Raw genomic sequence first — 25,331 nt, 5'->3', positions numbered from 1 at the left:
CTGCTCCTAATAATAGTAACCGTTGTCCTAATAATAGTAACTGCTAACTATTCCTAATAAACTGCTCCTAATAATAGTAATTGTTGTCCTATTAAAACTAACTGCTATTGACAGCACATAACAATTATCCCCCCCCCCCTTCTCTTATGCACATTCTTTATAAGAGGTCTAACAATACTCCCCCCCCCCCCCCAAAAGAGTCACCTTGTCCTCAAGGTGAAATGAGGAAAACTGTTCCTTGATGACTTCCACGAATTTCCAAGTGGCTTCAAAATCTGGAAGATCTTCCCATTGAATGAGAACTTCAACAGTACCATTAGGATTGTTACGGACAACTTTGACTTCAGCTGGAAAACTCGGAGCTCCAAATCTTTAGATAACATCGGAGGGAGTGGTTGAGGATTAGCTGTGGCAGCCACTGCTTTCTTTAGAAGAGAGGCATGAAAAACAGGATGTATTTTGCTTGTAGGTGGTAAATCCAATTTAAAAGCAACCAGGCGGATTTGCTTTTTGATTTTGTACGGACCATAAAACCTTAGGCTCAACTTCTCATTTCTCTTTTTAGCAAGAGATTTCTGCCTATAGGGTTGGAGTTTTAGATAAACCCAATCACCCACAGAAAAGGTAACAACACGCCTGGATCGGTCAGCATACGCTTTCATTTGCACTTGAGCTTTTGTCAGATTATCCTTCAAGTCACGTAGAATTTGGTCCCTCTCTTGAGTCAATTGATTCACTTCTTCAACGGCAGAGGGAATAATGGTCCCTCTAAGTAGATGAGGAGGATCTCTACCATAAAGAGCCTTGAATGGGGTCAATTTCAAGGAGCTATTGTAATTGGTGTTGAACCAAAATTCAGCCCAACCTAACCATGTAGTCCATTGCTTGGGTTTAGTCCCGGTGAGACACCTCAAGTAGGTTTCCAAACATTTGTTGACAACCTCCTCTGTTTGGCCATCAGTCTGAGGATGATAGGCTGAACTGAACTTCAATTTTGTACCTGCCATTTTAAACAACTCAAACCATAAATTACTCAAAAAGATCTTATCCCTATCAGACACAATGGTTGAAGGAAACCCATGTAGTTTAACCACTTCTTTAATGAAACTTTCATCTACATCTTTTGCAGTGAATGAGTAACTCAAAGGAATGAAGTGAGCATATTTAGTCAAACGATCCACCACCACTAATATCACATTCTTACCTTGAGCCTTAGGCAAACCTTCTATGAAATCCATGGAAATGTCAACCCAAACTTGAGTTGATATAGGTAGTGGTTACAATAATCCAGTAGGAGACAAAGTTTGATACTTGTTTATTTGGCAAACTTCACAAGTAGCAACGTATTGCTGAATATCCTTCCTCATCCCCTCCCAATATATAATGGCTGAAATTCTTTTGTAGGTCCTAAAAAACCCATAATGTCCTCCTATGGTTGAATTGTGGATTTCTTCCAACAACATAGGAATTTTTGAGGATCCTCGAGGCAACACTAACATTCTTTTAAAAAAAAACTTCCTATCCTTGAAAGTTTAGCCCAGATGAGAATTTATATCTTGCATCAAGTCCTGTATTAGCCTTAGCAATTTCGGATCCTTTTGGACTTCAGTCCCCCATTCTTCTAATTCATCAAATTGCACTGTAGATAGGGTTGCATAGGTCATCCTCCTGGAAAGAGCATTAGCAACTCAATTTTCATGTCCAGATCGGTTCTGGATTTCAAAATCCAGACCCATCAGTTTAGAAGTCCATTTGAATTGTTCCTCTCCTAAAACTCTTTGATCCGAGAGAAATTTGAGACTCTTTTGATCAGTGAGAATGATGAAATGTCTCCCCATTAAATAATGTCTCCATTTCTGAACTCCTATCACAATAGCCATCAATTCTCTCTCATATACAGACTTAGCTTGTGCCCTTTCTGACAAGGTTTGACTATAAAAAGCCACTGGTCTCCCTTCTTGTAATAGAACAGCCCCCAATCCTTTATTTGAAGCATCAGTCTCTAGTGTGAAGTCTTTGCAAAAATTTGGAATAGTAAGTATTGGCAACTCAGCCATCTTCCGCTTCAAGTGTTCAAAAGAAATTTGGGCTTCGTGATTCCAGTGAAAATTATCCTTCTTCAACAGTTGTGTCAAGGGTGTAGCAATTTTTTCATAATCATGAACAAATCTTCTATAATATCCTGTGAGGCCTAAGAAACCTCTTAGAGCCTTTAGGTCTTTTGGAATGGGCCACTCCATCATAATTGCAATTTTCTTTGGATCTGCTGCTACTCCTTCCTCTGAAATGATATGCCCTAAATACTCCAACTGTGTTTGGCCAAAAGTGCACTTCTTCTTATTAGCGAACAACTTGTGCTCCCTTAGTAATGCAAGCACTGCCTGAAGATGAACTTGATGATCTTGCGCCGACTTACTGTAAACCAGAATGTCATCAAAGAAAACCAGAACAAATTTTCTCAAATGTGGCCTTAACATTTCATTCATGAGGGATTGAAAGGTAGAAGGTGCATTAGTGAGTCCGAAAGGAATTATGACAAACTCATAATGACCTTCATGGGTTCTGAAAGCCGTCTTTGGAATATCTTCTTCCTTCATTCTGATTTGATGGTATCTTGACCGTAAGTCCAATTTAGAGAAAATGGTGGCTCCCCCCAATTCATCAAGCAACTCATCAATGATAGGAATTGGAAACTTATCAGGTACAATTATTTTGTTCAGGGCTCTATAATCAACACAAAATCGCCAACCATCGTCTTTCTTTTTAACCAAAATAATAGGACTAGAATATGGACTTACACTAGGTCTAATAATACCAGAGCGAAGCATATCATCTACTAACCTCTCAATTTCATTGTTTTGGTAATGTGGATACCGGTAAGGTCTAAGGTTTGGAATATTGGCTCCTTCTTTGAGAACAATTGCATGATCATGCCACCTGGATGGAGGTAATCCTTGAGGTTCTTGAAAAACATCTTCATACTCATTCAAGACTACACTTACCCAATCTGGCTAGGGGGGGTATCATGAACTTCTTCTTTCGCCAAATTCTGGTATTCCAAGAAAAATCCTTGTCCTTCATTCTTAATGGCTTTCATAATGGATTTGAATGAAGACGAAGCTCGTGCCAATTCTGGTTCTCCTTTGAGTACATGGTAGCTATTTCCAAGGGGAATTTTAATCATCAATTCCTTGAAATTAGCCCGGATTTCACCAAGGCTTGACAACTATTCCATTACCAAAACTATGTCCACTCCACCAAGTTCGAATACAAAGAAATCTTCATGAATTTCCAACCCTTGTATGACTAACTTCAATTTAGGACAAACTCCTTCACAAGGAATTTTTCTTCCATCTCCAACCTCCACATAGTAGGGTGGGGTTTCTTCCACTGTCATTTGATATTCCTTGACTAGTGGAGAAGATATAAAGTTATGTGATGCTCCACAATCGATCAAAACCACCACTTTTTTGTCCCCCAAGGTTCCCCACAACTTGATGAATTTCTTCGTTGTTAATCCAGAAATATTGTAAATTGACAATTGTAAAGCCTTCATCTCTATCTCATCTTCCCTTTCTGGTTCTTGTTCTGCAGACTCTTCATCCATACCCTCCTCCAACAATAAAACTTGCAACTGTTTATTTGGACAGATATGACCAGGATCAAATTTTTCATCACACCTAAAACATAACCCCTTGGCTCTTTTATCTAGCACTTCAGCATCTGTCAAACTCCTAAAACCCCTCCCTTTAAAGGAAGGATTGATTCTAGAGTTCCCTATAGCGCTACCCATCGATGAAGTCACTTGTGTTTGACCCTTAGCATTTGGTTCCCATGTCACTGTCCTCGTACAATTATAAGTTCTGAATCCAGCCTTAGTTCTCAAACTTGTTCGACTTCCACCATTCCCTTTATTCAACAAGTTATTTTTCTCATCCACCCTCTGTGCATAGTCCATCAATTTGGTTAATCCCTCAACTGGATGAAGCTTTAATTCTGCCCCTATAACTTCTTTGAGCCCATTCATAAAAACTCCTTTTAAATACGCTGATTCAGTGCATTTGATAGGACCGGCATACAACTCGAACTGTTCCCGATAAACTTCCACACTTCCTGTTTGCTTGAGACTTAGCAACAATTCAAACGGACTTTGTAACATGGACGGTTGAAAACGGCATATCACCGAGGACCGGAATTCGCTCCAAGTTGGGTCATTCGCACTGAATTCCCACCATTGATACCAAGTTAATGCCTTTCTCTCCATCGCCACCATAATAGCTTGTAGTTTTTCAGGGTCGTTCATTCCTTTTAGTTCAAAGTATCGTTCTACGCGAATTGTCCAACCGAATGCATCCTCCCCATTGAAAACAAGAATTTTGAGTTTTCGCCATCTCTCCTCACGATTTCGAGGATTGCGAATTTTTCTAGTGTCGTCGTCGTTCACGGTATGGTTGTTGTCGTTGATTGATTCGTCCCTGTCAGAATGCGTCGTGATCCCGCGAACAGTTTCCACCAATTCATTCAATTGCCTACCAATTTCCAATCGCTCTTGTCTGTCTTCTTCGCGGCTCTTCTCCCAGTTTTCTCGCATGGCTAGTAAGCCTTCGAATCCGCGCTCAAGAAACTCCACGCGTGCATCCATTCCTCTTGTTGAAACCATCTACCGTCCCAGGAAACAAAAACTGCTCTGATATCAGTTGATAGAAATTGGATAATAAAGACTGAATTTTATAGAAACACTTCGCAGGAATTATTCTTTCCAAAACAGAGACAGAATTACAACAATTAGAATCAGAATATTCACTCAAACAAGCCAAGATTTCGAGAGCTTGGTTCTCTTCCTTCTAGGTCTAAACCACACATCTTCAAGATAACCAGAATATGATTTTGTTTTTCCTTCTTATTCTACACATACCCATAAGTGCCTAATTAAAATAATTGTTTCTAATAAACTGCTCCTAATAATAGTAACTGTTGTCCTATTAAAACTAACATATTCCTAATTTCTAATAAACTGCTCCTAATAATATTAGATGTTGTCCTATTAAAACTAACTGTTATTACATAACAATTATTTTCCCCCTTCTCTTATACACATTCTTTATAAGAGTTCTAACAGTTAAATACTCAATACAGCATGAAATTTCTATATATATAAAGCCTGAGCATGTGTTGTGTGTAAAATCATACATTTGTCAAATTTGTTAGATTGCATTAATTTGAATTAGACAAACCATTTGACTTAAGAATCACGGGTTAGTTTTAAGAAGAAAAGGGAAAAGAAGAGAAAAAGATCAAAATTTTGGGTTGGTGCAGTTTACTAGGGAAAAATGAAATTAAGGAGCTAAAAGAGACGTTTGCTTGAGTGTTCTGCATAAAGGTTTCCACCTCTATACTCAAAAGAATTGAGTAATTAAACCCTTTTGGTTTACACATGTTTTCTTCTCACGATGACTGATCTATAGATTTCGATTTGTTTCCTAAATTTGTAGCAAACCCATTTTCTCTCTTCGGTTAAACCGTCTCTAACTACTCTTTCTCTTGCACTCTACACTGTATTGGCCTCGCAAGAATACCAATAATAGGACTTTTGCATATATATATATATATATTCATTAAATGGTCGTACGTACAATAGACTAAATTAAGTAGGTAGGGCTGTGTACTTACTTTCCTTTCACTCATATATTTAACCTATGGATATTGGTAGGAATATACGTCAGTACATAATAATAGTCTAATATATAATTAGTAAGGGACGAGCCATTAATAATTCAACTAGGAAGAAAATAATAAGTATTTTGAATGGTGAAATGAGTCAGTTTTATGTTAGTACATGAGCTTAAGTTTATTTAGTATATAAACTTATTTTAATAATTTTTTATAAGTTAGTTCAATTAATTTAGTTATTAATTTAATACTTATATATTTATCATTACTAGATTACTAGATTTTATATCAGTACAATGCAAGAATTTGATTAAATGATACTTTTATGAATTTAATATTTATGTGTTAATAATATAAAATAATTATTTTAAAATGAAATTATTATCTAATTATAAAATATTATTATCTAATTATAAATGATTGTTTGAATTATTTTAAAATAATTATTTTAAAAATTATCATATTTAAGATTTAACATAAATATGAAGAATTTTGATTGAATGACTTTTACCGGTGCATCATCTTTTTTCTCATTGTATTATGTCATCAACTATTATCTTTTTTTGGTGTGTTGAATTCACTCAACTATACCAGTACTAGTACTGTAGTACTACTACTCAACAATATAACTATATATATTATGTATATTACTCAGCAATATATAAATTCAAATATCCAATAAAGCTCGATTTTGTCGGGGGAAAGTAATAACAGTAAGTGCATAAAAAATTCAAAATACATGATTCACAAAGGGATAAACAATTGACAAAGGAATATTTAACTGCGTCATGATGACAAAGTTATCTCATGATTCACCTCCTGATTTCCAAATGATGTTTTGAAAACAGTACTAAAAAATAACCTTTCATCTTGTTCAGGTTCGATTAAAAGAAAGAAAGTATTATACATGACTTAAAAATAACCTTAACATCTTGTTCAAAACGTAAAAGCTTCTTAATAGGAACCTTATTTAATTTATTAATAATATTGGAATTCAAAACAGCAGGTCAAACTACCATGTGGCCTGTGGATCGGATGTCAAAATACAGATTTCATGAGTGAACTTTCGAGTACAAACCCAAACTTTTAGCAGCACGAATGGGAAGATTAAGGTTTTGGGTAAAAGATAGAAGAGATAATATATAAACTACTCCACTCTGTACCCTCTATTAATCCTTCAGGCAAACCAATGGCAATAGCAAGCAAACAATTATATGTAAGAGTGGATATAATTAATAAATAATTAAGAATAACCAATCTGGTAAAGTTTTATTAATTAAATCACTCCAAAACCCTTCTCTCACAGGAAAAGGTGCATGCATGGATGTTTCTAATTTGCTAGTGAGTCACAACACCCGTACAGTTCCTATATAAACCTAACAGCGACTCTAGAAGGCCATAAAATTCCCAACCACCTCTCCTAAAACCTTTCCCATCATATCATCCTATAAATATATATAAAAACCCCTTCAATCAATTCAAACTCCAAATAACCCCAAAATCTCAATTAAAACTGCCCAAACAACATAGAATGGTGCAAATGGATACACTCCATCTTCTCTTCACCCTAGCTGCTCTTTTATCCGCATATTTCGTTTGGTTCCATCTCTTGGCTCGAACCCTAACCGGTCCAAAAGTATGGCCCTTGGTTGGTAGCCTTCCAAGCATGATCGTGAACCGCAATCGGGTTCACGACTGGATGGCTGCCAACCTCCGCCAAATCGAGGGATCGGCCACCTACCAAACCTGCACCCTCACCCTCCCCTTCTTTGCTTGCAAGCAGGCTTTCTTTACTGTCACTAGCAATCCTAGAAACATAGAACACATCCTCCGAACCCGGTTTGACAACTACCCCAAGGGACCCCACTGGCAGGCAGCCTTCCACGACCTCCTAGGCCAAGGAATCTTCAACAGCGACGGTGACACGTGGCTGATGCAACGAAAAACCGCTGCCCTAGAGTTCACCACCCGAACCCTAAGACAAGCCATGGCTCGCTGGGTGAACCGGACCATAAAAAACCGTCTTTGGTGCATTTTGGATAAAGCTGCTAAGGAAAATGTCTCGGTAGATTTGCAAGACCTTCTTTTGCGTTTAACCTTTGATAATATTTGTGGACTCACCTTCGGTAAAGACCCCGAAACTCTCTCGCCGGAACTACCCGAAAACCCCTTCACTGTTGCCTTTGACACTGCCACAGAAATCACCTTGCAAAGGTACCACTAAATTTTTGCTGTGTTCACATAATTTCAATTTTTTTCCTTATTTTTATTTAAATTTTTTTATTAGAAGTTTCATCATATATGACAATAACCATAACATCTTGTGAGCATGAGAGGTCAGTGTTATAGAATGATAATAATTATTTTAATTTTAACCACTCATTTAATAAATTGTACTATTAAAATTATTTCCTCTCATCTTATTTGTTGGGAAACGTATCACCTGAAAAACATAAGAATATAAAATACTAATCTCAATTGTATAATTTGAATAAATAGTTAAGATCAAAATATTCTTTTTAATATGTGTGTATAATTATAAGTTCAAAATTAAACAAATTCATGCCGCTATTATATTTATATTATCTTATTTGATTCTATTTTATGTACTCTAAGTGTAAGGACATACAGTAAGAAAAGAGAGTTATTATGAAACTTAGAAAAGGCAAGCTAGATGTTAATTGTTTCTTTTATACCAATAATTAAATGAATTTAGACACAACAAAAAGAAAGCTTCTTAATAAGAATATAAATCATCATAGGATTTCTCATAATAATTTCTACTAGCACAAATTAATAAAAAAAATTGTAGAGATATGATGAAATGGGAATACCCTTATTGGATATTTGTTATTTTGTTATCATTATAAATTAAATTCTTCAAAGTTATACATACTAAAATTTTATATATTTTTAGTTTAATATCTGTTTACCTGACCATTTTTGTAATATTAACCGATAAAAATATTTAAAATAATTATTATAAAAATTAACTAATGATAATTTTCCATTGATATAATGTGAAAATTCTTCTTTTTTTTTTTTACATTTTTTTTATACATCTATGATTAGGCTTCTGTACCCTGGCATAATATGGAGATTCGAGAAGCTTCTTGGCATCGGTAAGGAGAAGAAAATACATCAGAGTTTGAAGATCGTCGAAACTTACATGAACGACGCCGTTTCAGCTCGTGAGAAATCGCCTTCCGACGACTTGCTATCAAGGTTCATAAAGAAGCGTGACGGTGCCGGAAAAACACTGAGTGCTGCCGCTCTGCGACAAATCGCGTTGAACTTCCTCCTCGCCGGCAGGGACACGTCGTCGGTGGCGTTAAGCTGGTTCTTCTGGCTCGTCATGAACCACCCCGACGTGGAAGAGAAGATTCTCGACGAACTAACGGCGGTGCTTACTTCCACACGCGGCAGCGACCAGCGGTGCTGGACAGAGGAAGCAGTGGACTTCGAAGAAGCGGAGAAACTGGTTTACTTAAAAGCAGCCTTAGCTGAGACACTGCGTTTGTATCCGTCGGTGCCGGAGGATTTCAAGCACGCGATCGCCGACGATGTGTTGCCGGACGGCACGGCGGTTCCGGCAGGTTCAACGGTGACGTATTCGATTTACGCAATGGGGAGAATGAAGAGCGTGTGGGGCGAGGATTGCATGGAGTTTAAACCGGAGCGGTTTTTATCGGTTCAGGGAGACCGGTTCGAACTGCCAAAAGACGGTTACAAGTTCGTTGCGTTTAACGCTGGACCGAGAACCTGTTTGGGGAAGGACTTAGCTTACCTTCAGATGAAGTCTGTGGCTTCCGCTGTGCTTCTGCGTTACCGGCTGTCGCCGGTTCCCGGTCACCGGGTGCAGCAGAAGATGTCGCTCACTCTCTTCATGAAGCATGGGCTCCGCGTGTTCTTGCAGACACGTCAGCTTCAACCGCAGGCCACCACGTCTGCATAGAAAGAATGGGTGGATTTGGTGATGCACAGTGTAAAGGGCAACATGGTCATTTCATTGTTATACATGTCAATTTATTTGTGTTTCTAATTTTTCTGTATATTTACTTCTGGGAGGGTGAAGAGTGAAATCGTTTGTTGTTTGGTTGGGTGGGTGGGTCAAATTTGAGTTTACGGTTTACAGTTGTTGGAAGATGGGTTTACATATTCTTATTGTTCATCAATAATACGAATACGCAAAAATATATAATTACTGAAAACTTTGTCTCCTAACTTTAAAGAACCGTAATATGAAATCCTTCTTTTATTAAAGTTTTGGTCATATAAAATGAGATTATTTCACTGAATATTGTTTTCAATTAAAATGTTGAATAATTAATTTATCAAAGTATGGGAATAGGATAATTGGTATTTTGGGTGTCTATTGTGCAAATTAAGATTTTAATGGAAAATTTCCCATGCTAATATTTGAAAGAAGTGGAATAGTGTCCTAGTAGTTAAATTAAATTCACAAGTAATAAATATTTGGTTTAATATTTTTTATTCACCTAATTTAATATTTTTTTTTGTTTTTATTTCTGAAAAGAATCCGTTTAAGTTCTTATAAAATATATATATATATATATATATTTTTTAAAGTGTTTTAAATAGTAAAAAAATACTTCAAATGGTGGAAAAATTATTATTTAAAACACTTTAAGGACGAAAAATAAAACAAACACGACAAAGATAAAAACATTTTATCCCTACATTTTCATTATCAAAGATATCTATAACTATCAATAAAGACAATTATCATTTTTGGTATATATATTTCATGTTCCTAAATTACCTTTTCTTTATCTTATTTATTTCAAAAATGCACCGAGAGGCACGAAGTGCCTCTTTTTAAACTAGTTAAATTAATGACAATTAATTCATTTTTCCCATTGAATTCATATGTTTATAAACACTCTAAATAGCATTAACCAGCAACCTTTTGCTTGTAGTAGTTGGCCACCTTATTTTGCATATACGTTAGTTTAGGGTATTTTTATTAATTCAAATGCAATTGAATAATGAGGGGTCTACCTTAATTGGTTGAATATGACGTATGAACTATTATAAACTCTTAATATCTATTTTTGATTACTACAGACAAAAAAATACAATAGATTCTATTTTAAAAAAAGATAATATGAAATGTCTTTATTTGTATTTTGGACTAACATCTCAGTAACCTGTTTAGGTTGAGACACCATGAAGATGTCTGGTCTAGCTAAACCGGCAATCATGATATATGTGCACCGATAACTTGTGAAAGTTAAATGCATTACCTTCCACTCGAGTCATGTGATGTCAGATAATATTATATATATTAGTTAATGATAATTTCATCGTTTATAAATATTACTCTTTTGGGCCTTGTATTGTACATACTTTACAATTATTAATGTTATGGAACCCTAGCCCCATTTCTTCTTCTCCACTATGTCTCATCTCTTCTCTATGTTAACATGGTATCAGAGCCTATTTTGTGATTGAGAATTACTATAGCATTGTGTCCAACTTTTGCGAGGTTTGAGGTGTTATTGTAGTGTTGTAGAAAACTTTTTGTGATTGGGAGCTTGTCTCTTCTCTTCCGAAATTTAATTTGTTTGACGTGACCATGTTTACTACCTAGTTCTGTCGCACCTCCCTCTATGATTTTGCAACCCCAACTTCGCCATGCTTCTAGTTTGTGCATCCTCTGATCGTTGCAACCCTCTTTGTTTCTATCACGATTTTGTTTTTGTTATTCCGACTTGGTGGTTCTAGTAATTTGTTTTGTTATGTCATTTTTTGGTCCTACATTGTTATTGTTTTCGTCTGTCAAATATGGTTGGTGGAAAGGATGTTTTTCTTCGATTACTTAGTGAATAGTTGAACGAACAAAATTATTCATATTGGAGCAATATATGTAATGGAAATTTTATTGAAAGGCAAGATAATGTGGGGCTATGTTGATGGAACTTTTGCCAAGCCTCTAGATGAGCAGAATGCAAAATCTACAAAGGAGTTGGAAACCTGGGAAGTCAACAACTCAAAGATAGGGATGCAACTTGCAAAGTATGATTTGACTAAGGATGTTCAAAACTATTTGAAAATGGTGTATGTACTGTATAATTTTGCAAAACAATACTAGTTGTAAATTGATATTCGAGTTCTTAAGCAAAGTAACATAACATGAGGATTCAAGACTTCTATTTTGCTATGTCTAATTTGTGAGATCAACTGACTCTAAATGAACCTACATAATTGTAGGCATTCAAAGTGTGTACTGACGTTAGAGAGAAACAACATTTGGTTCAATTTATGATGACCCTTTGAGATGATTTTGAGGGGTTTTGTGGGATGATATTACACGATCATCCCCTTCTTAGTGTTGATGTTGTAGTTAATGAGCTATTGGCAGAAGAAATACAACTTAAGTGCAACTCTCGTTTTGACAAAAGAATTTTCTCTACTCCTCCAACGGTCTTTGCTGCTCCATTTAACAAAAATATGTCTTAAGGAAAGCACAATGTCCAAAATTGTTGAAGTCACAACAACAATCTCAATGGCGTCCTCCTCACAATGATGGTATTGGTAGTGGTGACAACAATGATGATGGTTGGGGTGACCGTGGTGGTGATGGTAATAACAGCTGGGACAGTAAAAAGTTTTGAAAATGAATGTAAAAATATTTCGAAAATAGTTTAAAAACTATTTCAGCTCTATTTTTATCAAAAAAAATTTGTTGTGAAAATTGCATTTGAAACCCATAAACCAAAAACTCACAACCACCTCATACATACCTTAGTTTAAAGAGTTTGAAATTCACCCAAAGTTTTCTTACTTCCTTTTGTTGGTTATTCTATCTCGAAGTTTCATTGTATACTTCTATTTTCCAACATCTTTGTATCAACTCAATTTATATTATAAAATATCATTGTATTAGTTCTTAGAGAGCAATTCATCACTTCCTTAACAATGTAATTACCATTGCTATAGTTTAACTTATTAAACTAAATATTATAACCTTTATTAACTATAGATTTCTCTTTCAAAATTTAAATGAACTATTTGTGATAGTGTTAATCCTCTTTTTTAAATAAATCGATCATTCCACTCTTAAACCCACCTACTAGGAATGATTTAATAGTCGAAAATCTTAATAGTTTACACCAAATCTTAAATTCAAACTTGTACCAACAAAAATGAAATTTGGGCTCTTAAACCTATATTAATAATCGTAAATTTTCTGCATGCATTGTTGCCAGTTTTTCTTCCTCCTAAATATGATCGATCTCTGGAAGGAAAAATCCTAAGTTACGTACCCTTGAGACCTCTGTTACACAAGTCTCATGTCAAATAATGAATTAAGTGCACTACAAGAAACAGTACTGAAATTATTATTTTTACCCCAGTACATTAGAATGATGTAAATGTTAATTTTGTATCACGTGTTAATGCATAAACTCGTGTAAAAAGAATCAAGCGTAGGTCCCAATACATTAGAGATATCTATCAATTGATGCCCATAAGAAAAAAAAATAAAATTGAAGCATCCAACTCCAACTTTTCATTATGGCAATACTCACATTACCAACATATTTGACCAAAGGATGCAAGGAAAACAGGTAGATCAGAAATTGGAAAGAAAAGAAGCTTGATGAATAATACCACATAAATCACTTTTCTTGATGAATTGTTACAAAATTGATGTGTTGGTATGAAAATTATATTTACAAGTATGATTTTAAGTTAAGCAATCACTATGATCTTCCCACCAAAAATGGGAAAAAAAACAGAAGCTTCAGAGTAGAATCTTCTAAACCTTTTCCCTTGATAAAAACATCAGGGACTAAATTATGCCAATTCCTCTTTCAAGGACACATTGTCATCCCTCTGATCTATATGCTCCAATGCTCCTCTATCCACAAAATTTACCATTCTGTGAGGCACAAAAGCCTTAAGTAAAATGAGTTGCTTCTTAATTAAAACTCCTATTCTTCTCGTAGTGCTTCTTCTGGGGAAAGTACTCCAGACTTATCTATACATGTGGCATGACAAGTACCAATGATCAATGAGAGTAAGTTATTCCAAGATTTTTTCACCAGTTGAAAAAAGATTAAATACCACAGTTCCAACCAAATACAACCCAACTGAAACCTTGAAAACATCATCCCAGGAGCCTGAAAATAGTCGAAGAAAACAAACGGTAATATATTCTTGTCCCAAAGATCAGATTTCAATAAAGTATTAAGCACAAGATGTGCTACAAAACTTTAACAGGAGGGTAGAAATTTTCCAAAATCACCTGAAGTGGTTTAGAACTTTAATTATATGATCATAGGTCTCCATTTAACGAAAAGAACAAGGAAGTAAATGTTTTCTTTAGGAAAAGAGGAAAAGCCAAATTAGGAAGAACCTCAGTAAACTCACGCTTGCTTACAAAGCTTCAACATTGCATAATTGCATAGTTGGCTAAATGTCAAGGCCATATGTGCTCAAACCACAGCCTTGGGTTTATTTTATTTTGTTAATTTAATTCCATTCCCATCATCAAAATGAAACAATAAAGAACCATGCTGTTTCTCTAAAATAGGTAATTGAATAAAAAAATTCTGAGACAGTAGTCTAGAAATACAGTATGAACACATCACCATGTTGCATAAAATGGAAGTACCAACAATACCAAAAGGCTCACTGAGAATATTCACAGATTGTGCACAATTCAAACATATACTCAATCTTAATTAACTATTAAGAGATGTAATAAAATGAATCTTGATTCATCACTTAATAGCTCAAGTCTTAGAATTTAGACATGAGGCCTAACTCGGCCTCACAAAACTAACTAGTAAGGTGAGGATTGTCCAAGTTTTATAAGGATACATTGGCACATCTCTAGTCAATGTGGAACCTCAACACACACCCAAGACTAGAAATCTAAGGTGTGATCAATATGAGTGAGCCAAATGCCTAGAAATAGACATCTAGGGTGTAGACATATACATAATTGACTCAATAATGATTCTAGGATAGGCTCACTTAAAATTTGGGTTTAAGACTAACAAAACCTCACAAGAAAACATGAGCAACAAATACTTACCATGCTGCAGAATGTAACCTGTTGCTGCTGTTCCAAAGACACCAGCCAATACTCCAGCGGTATTAGATAAACCAAGCAATACGCCCTAAGGACAAAAAGAGGAAATAAATATTTTTTTCTTTTTCCTTCCCAAATGACATTACTATTTAACAAACTAATTGTGAGATGACAGTAGATGGCCATGAATTAGCATGCCTAAAAAGTATTTGTTGCATCCTCATTCCACATATAACATATCAAATGTAGAACTCCAAATTGCAGAAAAATCTAAGTACAATGAATCCACTTACAGAATATCGAGGGGCGATATCTTGATGGTTTGAATACAATCCGGACTGAGAGAAAGCATCAGTTCCCTATTCAGGAAGAATTTGAAAAAAGTTATGAAAGAGGAAGCTCAATGGAATGAATGGATGAACCAACACTTTCTAACTTTATATGAAGACTTAGCAAAATGAGAATGTGTAGTTATGCTCATCAAGAGAAGTTCCAAGACACCATTGCCAAGAAAATTTATATTTGCCAGTCAAATTTTCAGATTATGCAGTATGAACTAAAAATCATAATAAAATTATTGAAGTGAGATACTTAAATTAAAGAAACTTTATACAAGTATTAAGTAACTTTCTCCAGAAACATATAAGAAGAGACACAAATATAAGCAGATTTTATGTTAGGATTACAAAGAGACTGCCTTCTCAGAATTAAAAATATCTCAAATACAAAACAATAAGCAAACCTGACTGCATGTCATACACAAAACAGCCATCACAGGAGAATTAACGTGGCTCAATTGAGTTAAGAAGAAAGCTGGCCCGAGAAATCCAATTGTTTGCATTATCTGCAAAGATGTAGAACTACATTGTGAAGCTTATAACTTTGTAGCAATGGAATCAAGTTTAGCAAACGAGTAATCAAAGCAGTAGGCTGCTACATACTTAAGGCCAGAGAAGACAAAGAATATTAGTCTCCAAATTTTGTAGAAATATTTTTTAAGCTTTATGCACCTCTTAAAAAGTAAGCCACATGAATAAATTGTAACCTAAAAACTTGGGCTACAGCTCCAGCAACATATCAGAAAATTATATAGAAAAATGTATTAACGATTTTTCTCAAATTAAAATCGTTAAAATTAAGAAACAAAATATTATCCAGTTTGAACTTATTTTTATATAAAACAAGTGTAAGAACCCATGACAATTTGGCGATGCAAACAAAACAAGGATAGGCAATAGTTCCCTAGCCCTCTATATAAACGAAGTTGGTCAAGAATTTATCCAAACTGTTTTTCCAAAAGGAAGTTTGATAATTGCTACCTATACTTGCATTTTTGTAGTATTTCTGATTATACATTTGGGCTATATGTTCGTACTTCATTTAGTTGAATTTTGAAAAATCATTTTCAAGTTAGAAATTTAGTTTTGTTACTTTTTCTTCTTGATATTTGCATTTTGGTTAGTTTTGAAGGATTTTGTTGAAGGGTGCCTTTGGAGAACTAGTAGGAAGCTCACTCAATGGAACAGAGGAGGAATAAAGACCCACGAAGTCCACTCAACTGACCTCGCTTAAGTGAGCCAAAATTTTGAGGTCCAAAATTCATTGACCTCACTTAAGTGAGCCTTTTAGCCCCGCTTAAGTGAGCCATATACCTGGAGGCTTCAAATGTTGTTATGCTCACTTAAGCAAGCTTATCAGGTAGGCCCAACTGCTATTACTAATATAAGAGGCCCATGATTTAGGAAGAGGGCAAGAATACAGAGGGCAAGAAAGATCGTTTTTAGAGAAGAAAAATGAGTTTGGCGGCGTCTAAGCTCAAGGACTGCATTTTGTTTTTCTCTTCATCAAATCCTTTGATTCCCATAGCTATGAGTAACTAATTCCATGTCTGTTGGGTTTGGTGTAATTAGACTACCTTCATCTAATTCCTGCTTTTTTTATTCAATAAAGCAATTGTTATTGTTCTTCTTTTGTGCCTATTGCCTTTGATTGATCACCTAATTACTTGATTCATTGTGTTCAATTGTATTTGGAAAAATCTATTTGAACTGTGAATTGAAGAAGACAACGAATAATTTTTATGCCTAGGGATAGTGTAACAAGGATTGTTCATCGTTAAAACCCTTATCCTTAATGCAAGTCGTTTGGCTACACTTTCAAGGGATTGGTATTGAAGTCAAAGGACTTAAGTTCTCTCGCCTAAGGAATTAAGGTTAGGATAAATTGTGTATTGATAATAACGTAGTCTCAATTGAATAAGGATAATTGGTAATGCGCTAAGTTAGTTTAATGAAGTTAAACCCTGACGATTTCATCTTATTGTGACAACCCGTTTTTCTACGTCTAGCAAGCATTAGACAGAATTCCCTACTAGTTTTTCTCGCCATAAAATCATTTTAATTCTGCTTTACATTCAACAATTTAATCTTCGTAGTCTACTTAATTTACTGTAATTACCCAAATTATTGCACAAGTCCCTACAGAGACTATATCTACTCACTAGTTTGTTACTTGGGCGATTTATTACACTTGCAAAATCCCAACAAAGTACAACAAAATAAAATATTGAAGGGAGATGATACCTTGCGGACCCTTGTAACTGATAGACCCTTGCTCACTAGAGTGTCTGCAATCCAACCACCAACATTTGCAGAAATAGCCATTATAAACCACGGTAAAACACAAAATAGCCCAGATTCTGTAAGATTAAACTTCAAGACCTAGATATATGAAAATAACTTTAGTTAATTAAACACTGTCAATTGTTTTTCAAATATCCAAGAAGACTACAAATCCAAATATTTTGTATGTCAGGATATTAACATATATCCAACCAAAAGCTCATCTCTATAAACTTGAATATTGATAATGCTGAGAATGGCGGCTTAACAAATGTGTCAAGTAGGATGCTTAAAACGTCAAACATCAGCAAACATGCTCACATAATGAATTTTATGACATTGAATGTTTACAACTAAGTAACTAACAAGAGTATGTCATAAATGGATGAGAAGATATCAAAATGAATGGCTGATTAGAGTTTTAGGTGAAAGATAGAAGAAATAATAAACTCCAGTTTCTATTATAGTTATTAGAACGGGGAAAAAATTCTTCAGGCAAACCAAAAGCATTAGCAAGCAAATGCAAGAACAAAGCAATAGCATGACATTTATGTTGTAATCAAAATACACTAATATCAGCAATCCCCAAATAAATAATCCTAATAATTGGAATTAAGCAGAATTAGAAAGGGTGACAAGAAACATGAGGCTGCCATCTAGTGGGGTATGAGGAGGGAAGATGTTGACTTCCAGGTCACAAGAAAAAAAGAGCAAAATTGAATAAAATGGAATAAAAAAAAACTTAAATAAACAAAAAGAAGTGGCTTAAGGCTATGGACTACATAATGAGAAGCAAACGATGCACATATCTAATATTCCCTCTTTCTTTCCTTCTGCTTATATTATTTACATCATTTGCATGGTTTGCTACTTTACTGTCAGTTATAGCACCAGTTTTCCCTCTTCCTCTTTGTCCATTGTCACATATTATACCTAGAACCAGATGATGCAATATATATTTTAAGCTGTGGTTCCTTAAGAACTTTTCCTTACATAGGTATTGGAGACTTTATCATCTAGGTAAATTCATACACAACCGTGTAGGAACTAAAAATAAAATAAACAGCATAAATCTAGCTCTGGCTTCGTCACATCAAGTAGAAACATGCCCAAAAAAGATAGGAAGACTTACTTGGTTATAGTATGTTGGCATCCATGTAAGTAGAATGAAAGTTCCCCAGTTGTGGCAAAAATGGGACACTATCAGAGCCCAGACTGGTGGCTTTGACAAAATTAATCGCCAAGGTATTGTTTTCACAGGTTCCTTGGAGGAACAGTTGGCAGTAATGAGCTTCTTTTCTTCAGGCCGCAGTTCAGGATCTTCAAGAGGTGAACTATGTGCCTACACTCCCAGAAGAACAGAAAAGATTAGCATGTCAGCAAATAGAAAATTCTACCAAGATAGTGAACATTTCAGAAACAAAAAAGATGTTACAGCTACATAATTCGTGATAAAGAATCAACTTCTAGACAAAAAGCATTTCAATAAAGAAAATGTGTGTACAAGTATTTCCATGTTCAGAATGCAAAGGAAATAATTTTACATACGCAAATCGTACCTTACTAAGCCACACAGAACACCAGACTGTCCCTAGAGAACCAAAGGAGTAAAATACTGATGGCCATCCAAACTGATGAATTAGGAAGGGAGAAAAGGCCAGTCCAGTGACTGATCCAAGATACATGCCACTGTAGACCAGCGCTAGTGATCTACTTCTCTCTGACACAGGAACCCATTTTGACAGAATATTATTCATGGCTGGCATAGCAACACCCTAGAAAGGGAAAAGGCCAAAAGAAGTTAGGTCCATATGGAAGAAAGTCATCAGAAACTTGTATCATCATCAAGATAAATAAAAAATGGACAAAACTTAAGTTGCTTGTGTTGTTCTCAGATAAGAACTAGAGTATTACTTCAGTAATTAGCATAACAAATGTTAGCATTAAATGTTTACCAAGATGAAACTCCAATTCTGATGGGAGAATAGGACGAACAACAGTACAACACTTAAAGAATCATACCTAAGTTTTCTCCAAATCAAATCATTACTAAAATCAGTCACATGGATTACGAGAAAAAAACATCGCATTGTTTTTATTTATTAGATATTTTCTTTTACCAATACCAACATAGTAGCAACATTAAGCTTTCTCCTAGTAGTAGAATGCAGGAAACCATATCATTTGGAACATTTTAGCAGAACACACCTCACCAATCCCCATGAATGCACGAGCAACTAGTAGGAAAGGCAATCCAAGTTTGGCAGCTATAGGAGTGAGGGCCGTCGCAACAGACCACCAAACCACGCCAAATCCCAATACCTGTTTTCCTCCCACAGTGTCAGCCCATATTCCACCAGCAATCTGCAACATAAATCTAGCTATGCTTCAAACTCATGGCCTTAAGTTTAAAGTCACACATGCAAGAAAAAGTTACTAATCAAACTTTATCAAAACGAAACCACATTTACCTGAGTGAGGAGGTATCCCCAAAAGAAAGAAGACTGTATCAAACCCACAGTGCTCGGGTTCCAGTTGTACTCTGCAGACATAGGAAGTATAGCAATGCTCATATTTACCTGCAAATGGGAAATCAATGGAAGTTTCTAAGAGGTAAAAAGCTAACTGAAGACTCCACAGCAGTGCTAACTAAACAAAGGTTTTGCAAATTGAACCATATGATCTAATTATTTCTTTCTATGACATAACCATAATTAGATGGGTTTAATTCAGTGAACTCTGATCACACATATTTAGAAATAAAAACTAAATATAGAAAATATATTTATACATAATGCTATACATATCTCAGGATAATTTTTAGCCTAAGATCCACATACTAAAAATTATCCTGAGATTCTTATATTTGAAAGTTAACATTCACAAGACCTATAAATTCAAAGTTGTTACACTTAACCTGATACCAATATAACACATTACTTTGTACATTTTAAAAATACAAAAGTCACATATGAATACCATAACAATTTTAGAAAACTTATTGCATCTTATAAATCTTATTGACCACAATGGAGAGAAACTTTGTTTCATGTTGACACTAAAAATTAATATATCGAGTAAATGAAATTGAACCTCTATATTCAGTATTATTTTTCTTTTGGCATACACCAAGGGTCTATCTCAACCAATAGCCATAGACTAATTAATCCCTTCAAGATGTAGAAATCAACCGAAGTAGATTTTGCCTCTCTTAACAAAGCCTTAAATTGAACCTCTTCTTAGATTTTGGATTTGGGCTTAACCCAATCCCAAAAAGCTAGCTCATGAGATTTAGGGTACCCCCACTTATATCACACTATTTTGATCATATTACTAGTCGATGCGGGATATTCAACACATTGTCTTAAAATAGACTTTGGTATCACCTTTGAATTTGGGTATGAGTCTAAATCCCCAAAAGCTAACTTATGATGAGGGGTGTCTTCACTTATATATACTACTTTGATCATATCACTAGTTAGTGTGGGATGTCAAACACTCTTGTTAGCATACTTAAGGTGTTAGATTTCAGCTTAAAAACAATTGGCATTAAGTGAAGTTACCCAATAAATATATAAGTTGTGCCCCAAAGGCACGGGATGTGGGATTCCTAACATAAGGAACTAGCTATTACCAACTATGTCGAGCTTTATTGTATAAACATGGTTGATTCTTCTAAAGCTTCTCTCTCAAACAGACAAAATAGCATGAATTGAGAAAGCAATAACAACGCAGTTGAAAGATCAAAGAAGAAGCACACATTACACATAGTTACATAGTTACATACCCTATCCATGTTACATAGAAGAAAAGCTGAGAAGCAGAGAACCACAATGACCCATCTTTTGGGAAACACTTGCCACCACCTCGCTTCCTCTTCCACGTTATCCAAACCACGCTTCTTCTTCTTCTGAACCACGACATCATCCTCGTACTTGGGGGACTCGGATAAGTTCTTCTCGGACTTCACATTCACCCACACCCTCCTTCCGCCGGCAACGAGGTGGCTCCGCCGCGAGAGGAGGTGTAGCGAAGGTGGAGGAGTTGCATGGAGGAGGTGGTTTCGGCGCCAGAGTGGAATGGGGGCAGAGCATGGAGTTGTTGAAGGAGGAGAGAAACAGGAGATCATGGCTCTGCCACTCATCGTGGCTTCTGCGTTTTTCTTCTTCTTCTTCTTCTTCTTCTTCTTCTTCGTTCGCTGTTACTTACTGCAATACAACAACAACAAATACTGTTGATATTTCAAGGAACAAGACCAGGATTTTTATCAGCACAGGCTCTTATTTTGACACGTGGAGACTGCATACAGAACATGACCCCTCTGCTCTTGGGTGACTAATGATAATCATGGAGTTTTACTTGTTCCATATTCTAATGTTTAGATCAAATTCATTCTTTAGCTCATCTTAATTATATTTTATGTAAGCGGTAAAACAATCAAATTCATTACTGTCTTAAATTTTTAATATTATTATTTAATCATAATTTTTAATATATAGTAAGTTTATTTTGATTTTTAAAATAATTTAAATACAATTAAATGATAATATAAAATTAATTTACAATATTAAAATATAATATTATTATTAATTTATTATAGTGATGTCAAAATTAGATGATTGAGGATAAATTATAAAAAATAAAGTTTATTTAATATATATATATATATATATATATATAATAATCATTATTATGTGTTTTTCTAAAATTAATTTAAGAACATATAATAAAAGATATCTTTATACAGCAGATAAACTAGATATGTGTTTTTTAAAGACCTAATATTATAAATATCAATCATTAATTTCAGATGTCACAAATAACATAATTATGATAAGAAAATGTTATCAATGTTATCCATAATTTTTTTTTTAAAATGTCCTAATAATTATTTTATAAAAAAACCTATTAAATCTAAATGAGTTATATTACCAATTGGATCATTTTTTTTACAATAATAATGATGACTACTGACGACGACAATAATAATTAAAAAGAATTTATTTTCAAATTATTAGATAGCAAAAGAAAGAATACTGTATTGTACAATAGCTACTGTGAAAAGTAAACTTTGATATAACTCAACATTCGATTTGTTTTTCTAAAAGATTATACAATGATTTATTTAAACTCATACAATAATTTTTAGTAGTATATTTAAAAAAAAATGCTCATTAGTAGGGGCGGAACTAAAAATTGATCAAAGAGCAGTTTGAGTTTTTTTTCCTTTTTTAGAATTATTTAAATATTTAATTTTTGGTAAATAATTAGTTATTATTTTATTGGTATTTAATGCCATAAATTTTTATAATTAATTTGAATTCTAAAGAAATATCCCCTTAATGATGTTTTTTCTAACTTGTGCTCCCCCCTTAGACTTTGCTTCCTCTTTTACTTCTTCTCCCCCTTTTGTTTGACAACATTTTCTTCGTCTAACTTGCGCAAAAGTTCACCACTTGATTCATCATCAGAGGACAAAAGAATAAGACAACTTGGAAGAGTAGGAGTATGAGGAGGTTCCCAGATCACTTTGTAGAATTAGTCTCGAATCTAGAATTACTTTGTTTTTTTTTCAACATATGCATGATCTTGGAGAGTAATAGCAAGAGCATCTCTTCCACTTCTTTTCCCCTTCTCCCAACTGCATGATGGACTCCATATGTTGGAGGCTTCTCATCTAGTTTTAGACTCGAGCAATTGGCTTTGAGTCTGTCATACTGTATGGGAGCACTAATGTCAGAGTGTGAAAGCACAACGTTTTGTTTTAAAACCTTAACTTCATGCTTGAAAAGTCTGTTAGAACAAACATTCACTCTAATTCTAACAGAATTATGCTACCTCACTTTCCATTCTTTCCTCGTAATGCATGTTGATCCTCATTGTCGCTACCTACCCTTCAGCGGGAGGGTGACGCGAGGCTCACATGTGCAATATCATGTCTTCAATTTGTTATATTTTCCCTTTTTTATGTTGTTATCTTTTTCCCTTTTATGTGCTTTTTAGCTTTCCATGGGTCTTTTGTATTTTTTTTTATCTTTTTGTGGTTGACAAGGGTGTTTCCCTTGCTCTTACGTATTCCTCAATTGTGATGAGGAAATCAAACTTACATAGTTCTTTGAGAACTGAACGTTGGTTAATTTGTTTTAATCTTTTTTCGCAAGATAGATTTTAACGGAACAAAGGTCATTTAAGGCGTTGGACCATTAAACGATCTTTTGATTTCGAAAGGAGAGAAACGTTAAGGCATTGGACCCTTAACGATTTCTTGGTTTTTGAAAAGGGATGGTCGACTAAAGCGGGGCTTTTGCTCCTACGTATCCTCGATTTGTGGTGATGAACTCATACCTACGTAGTTCTTGCAAAGCGGTAAAGTAACGTGCTTGATTTGTGTTTTTGAACGGTCTATGTTAACCGATAAAAACAAAGATGACTGTTTAAGGTTTTGGACCTTAAAATGGTTTTAAGTGACTTTTGCGGACAAGGCTTGATTTATGAGTTGATTTTAGTCTTAGTTTCACTTTGGTTATTAGTCAATTCATTCAACGAAACTTTCAAAGAAAAATGTCCGATTTATTTTTTTTATTATTTTTTTCAAAGATATTTTGATTATTTTATTATATTTTTGTCCTTTTTGATTAACCGAGGTTATGACATGAACGATCAGTTAGATTTTATTTTAACAGTGATTAAACGAGATTACAACGCAAATGATCGGTTGAAATTCATTTTATCAATTATTAGGTGAGAAAACAGATTAAATAAATGGTTAAAAGCTCGTTAAAAGCGGAAGAAAAGAAAACCGAAAGTGAACAAAATGAAGATGAAAACCAACAAAACAAGAAATGAATTCAAAGTCTCGAATTCGAAAACTTACTGGTTGAAGACCGAAGAACGCACGAAGAACAACAAAGAACAACCGAAAATCTTCACTGAATTGCTTACGGAAACATCTTGAAAGCGTTACGGAAGCACCTCGACTTTGATTTTCTTCACGGAATTACTTTTTTTCACTCAAAACACCTGAAATACACAACATAGAGGTCAGGGATCTCTTTTACTCAGCCCATTTGCCCTTTAAATAGCTAAAATGGGGCAGAGCTTGCCGCCCAGCGCGCCCAGGCGAGCCTAGGCTTCCTCAGGAAGTTTCCTAATGCACCCCCCTTTTTACTAAGTTCACCCCCCTTTTCGTACTTTACAAAAAAGTTATGGAAGCATATCGGACTTGATTTTATTCTTTTTTCTCTTCCCTTTCACCAATATTAAGTGAAATAAGCTAACTCAGGGTTTCATAAATATTATGGAAGCATTACAGAAGCCCCTGGAGTCATTTTTAAACAACTTGGGGGGAGGTGGTTGCTGCCCTTCTCGCCCAGGCGAGCAAGGTTGCTTTCACCTTAACCCAACTTCCAGAATATATTGGGAAGGCTCAGATTTGAAAATTTCTATTTACACCCCCACTTTTGCTAAATACACCCCCTTTCCACTTCGTGTTTTTTTGCTGTTTTCTTTCCGAAACGTCATGGAACTCGCAGCAATGGGCGTTAAGCTTTCTGAAGTGATCGATCGAGGTTCGTATGCCAAAAAACAATTGTCTCTGGAAAAAATTAAGGCTTGATAGTCTATTTACAACCCCTCCACTTTGCTAAATACACCCCCATTTTCGTGTTTTTGGTCGATTTCTTTTCGAAACTTCACGAAATCTTACGGATTCCATGGCAAGGGGTGTTAAACATTTTAAAGTGGTCAAACGAGGGTCGCATGCCGACAGACAAGTGTCCCCGGACGAAATTAGGGTATGACAGTTGCCCCTCTTTACTTATCTTTTATTGGAGATAAAAGGGAAGTGAAGATAAGACATTAATTTCGTTCGAGCCAAAACTTCACCTGACCGACCAAACAGCTCCAACAGCAACCATGATGTCTCTCACGCTATCGGGTTTGATTGTTTCTGGACGGTAGAATGGGTTCTTTGCGCG

At 35.1% G+C, this 25,331-nt stretch overlaps 2 protein-coding genes across 4 annotated transcripts; one reads left to right on the top strand and one right to left on the bottom strand.

The window, feature by feature from the left end:
• Positions 1 to 7,121: 7,121 nt before the first annotated feature.
• Positions 7,122 to 9,881, top strand: LOC114374509 (cytochrome P450 86A1-like). Its single transcript, XM_028332167.1, has 2 exons — positions 7,122 to 7,884; positions 8,743 to 9,881. Exons 1-2 carry the CDS (start codon positions 7,202 to 7,204, stop codon positions 9,623 to 9,625), a joined length of 1,566 nt encoding a protein of 521 aa, XP_028187968.1. The 5' UTR covers positions 7,122 to 7,201; the 3' UTR covers positions 9,626 to 9,881.
• A 3,400-nt stretch (positions 9,882 to 13,281) lies between these two features.
• On the bottom strand, positions 13,282 to 21,586 carry LOC114377192 (sodium-dependent phosphate transport protein 1, chloroplastic-like). 3 transcript variants are annotated; one of them, XM_028335606.1, is made up of 11 exons: positions 21,143 to 21,586; positions 19,827 to 19,934; positions 19,564 to 19,719; positions 18,915 to 19,130; positions 18,488 to 18,697; positions 17,317 to 17,454; positions 15,477 to 15,578; positions 15,028 to 15,093; positions 14,738 to 14,822; positions 13,762 to 13,817; positions 13,282 to 13,675 (listed from the first exon to the last, which is right to left on the bottom strand). In XM_028335606.1, exons 1-11 carry the CDS (start codon positions 21,497 to 21,499, stop codon positions 13,616 to 13,618), a joined length of 1,554 nt encoding a protein of 517 aa, XP_028191407.1. In that variant the 5' UTR covers positions 21,500 to 21,586; the 3' UTR covers positions 13,282 to 13,615. The 3 variants fall into 3 exon arrangements, with proteins under 3 accessions (XP_028191407.1, XP_028191408.1, XP_028191409.1); XM_028335607.1 differs by having other exon boundaries at positions 13,282 to 13,817; XM_028335608.1 differs by lacking the exon at positions 13,762 to 13,817.
• Positions 21,587 to 25,331: the final 3,745 nt, after the last annotated feature.

The sequence above is a fragment of the Glycine soja genome, chromosome 11 (assembly GCF_004193775.1).
Source record: "Glycine soja cultivar W05 chromosome 11, ASM419377v2, whole genome shotgun sequence".
Lineage (NCBI taxonomy): Eukaryota > Viridiplantae > Streptophyta > Magnoliopsida > Fabales > Fabaceae > Glycine > Glycine soja.
The sequence above is the reverse complement of the archived record's forward strand: the minus strand, read 5'-3'. Positions and strand labels throughout refer to the sequence as shown.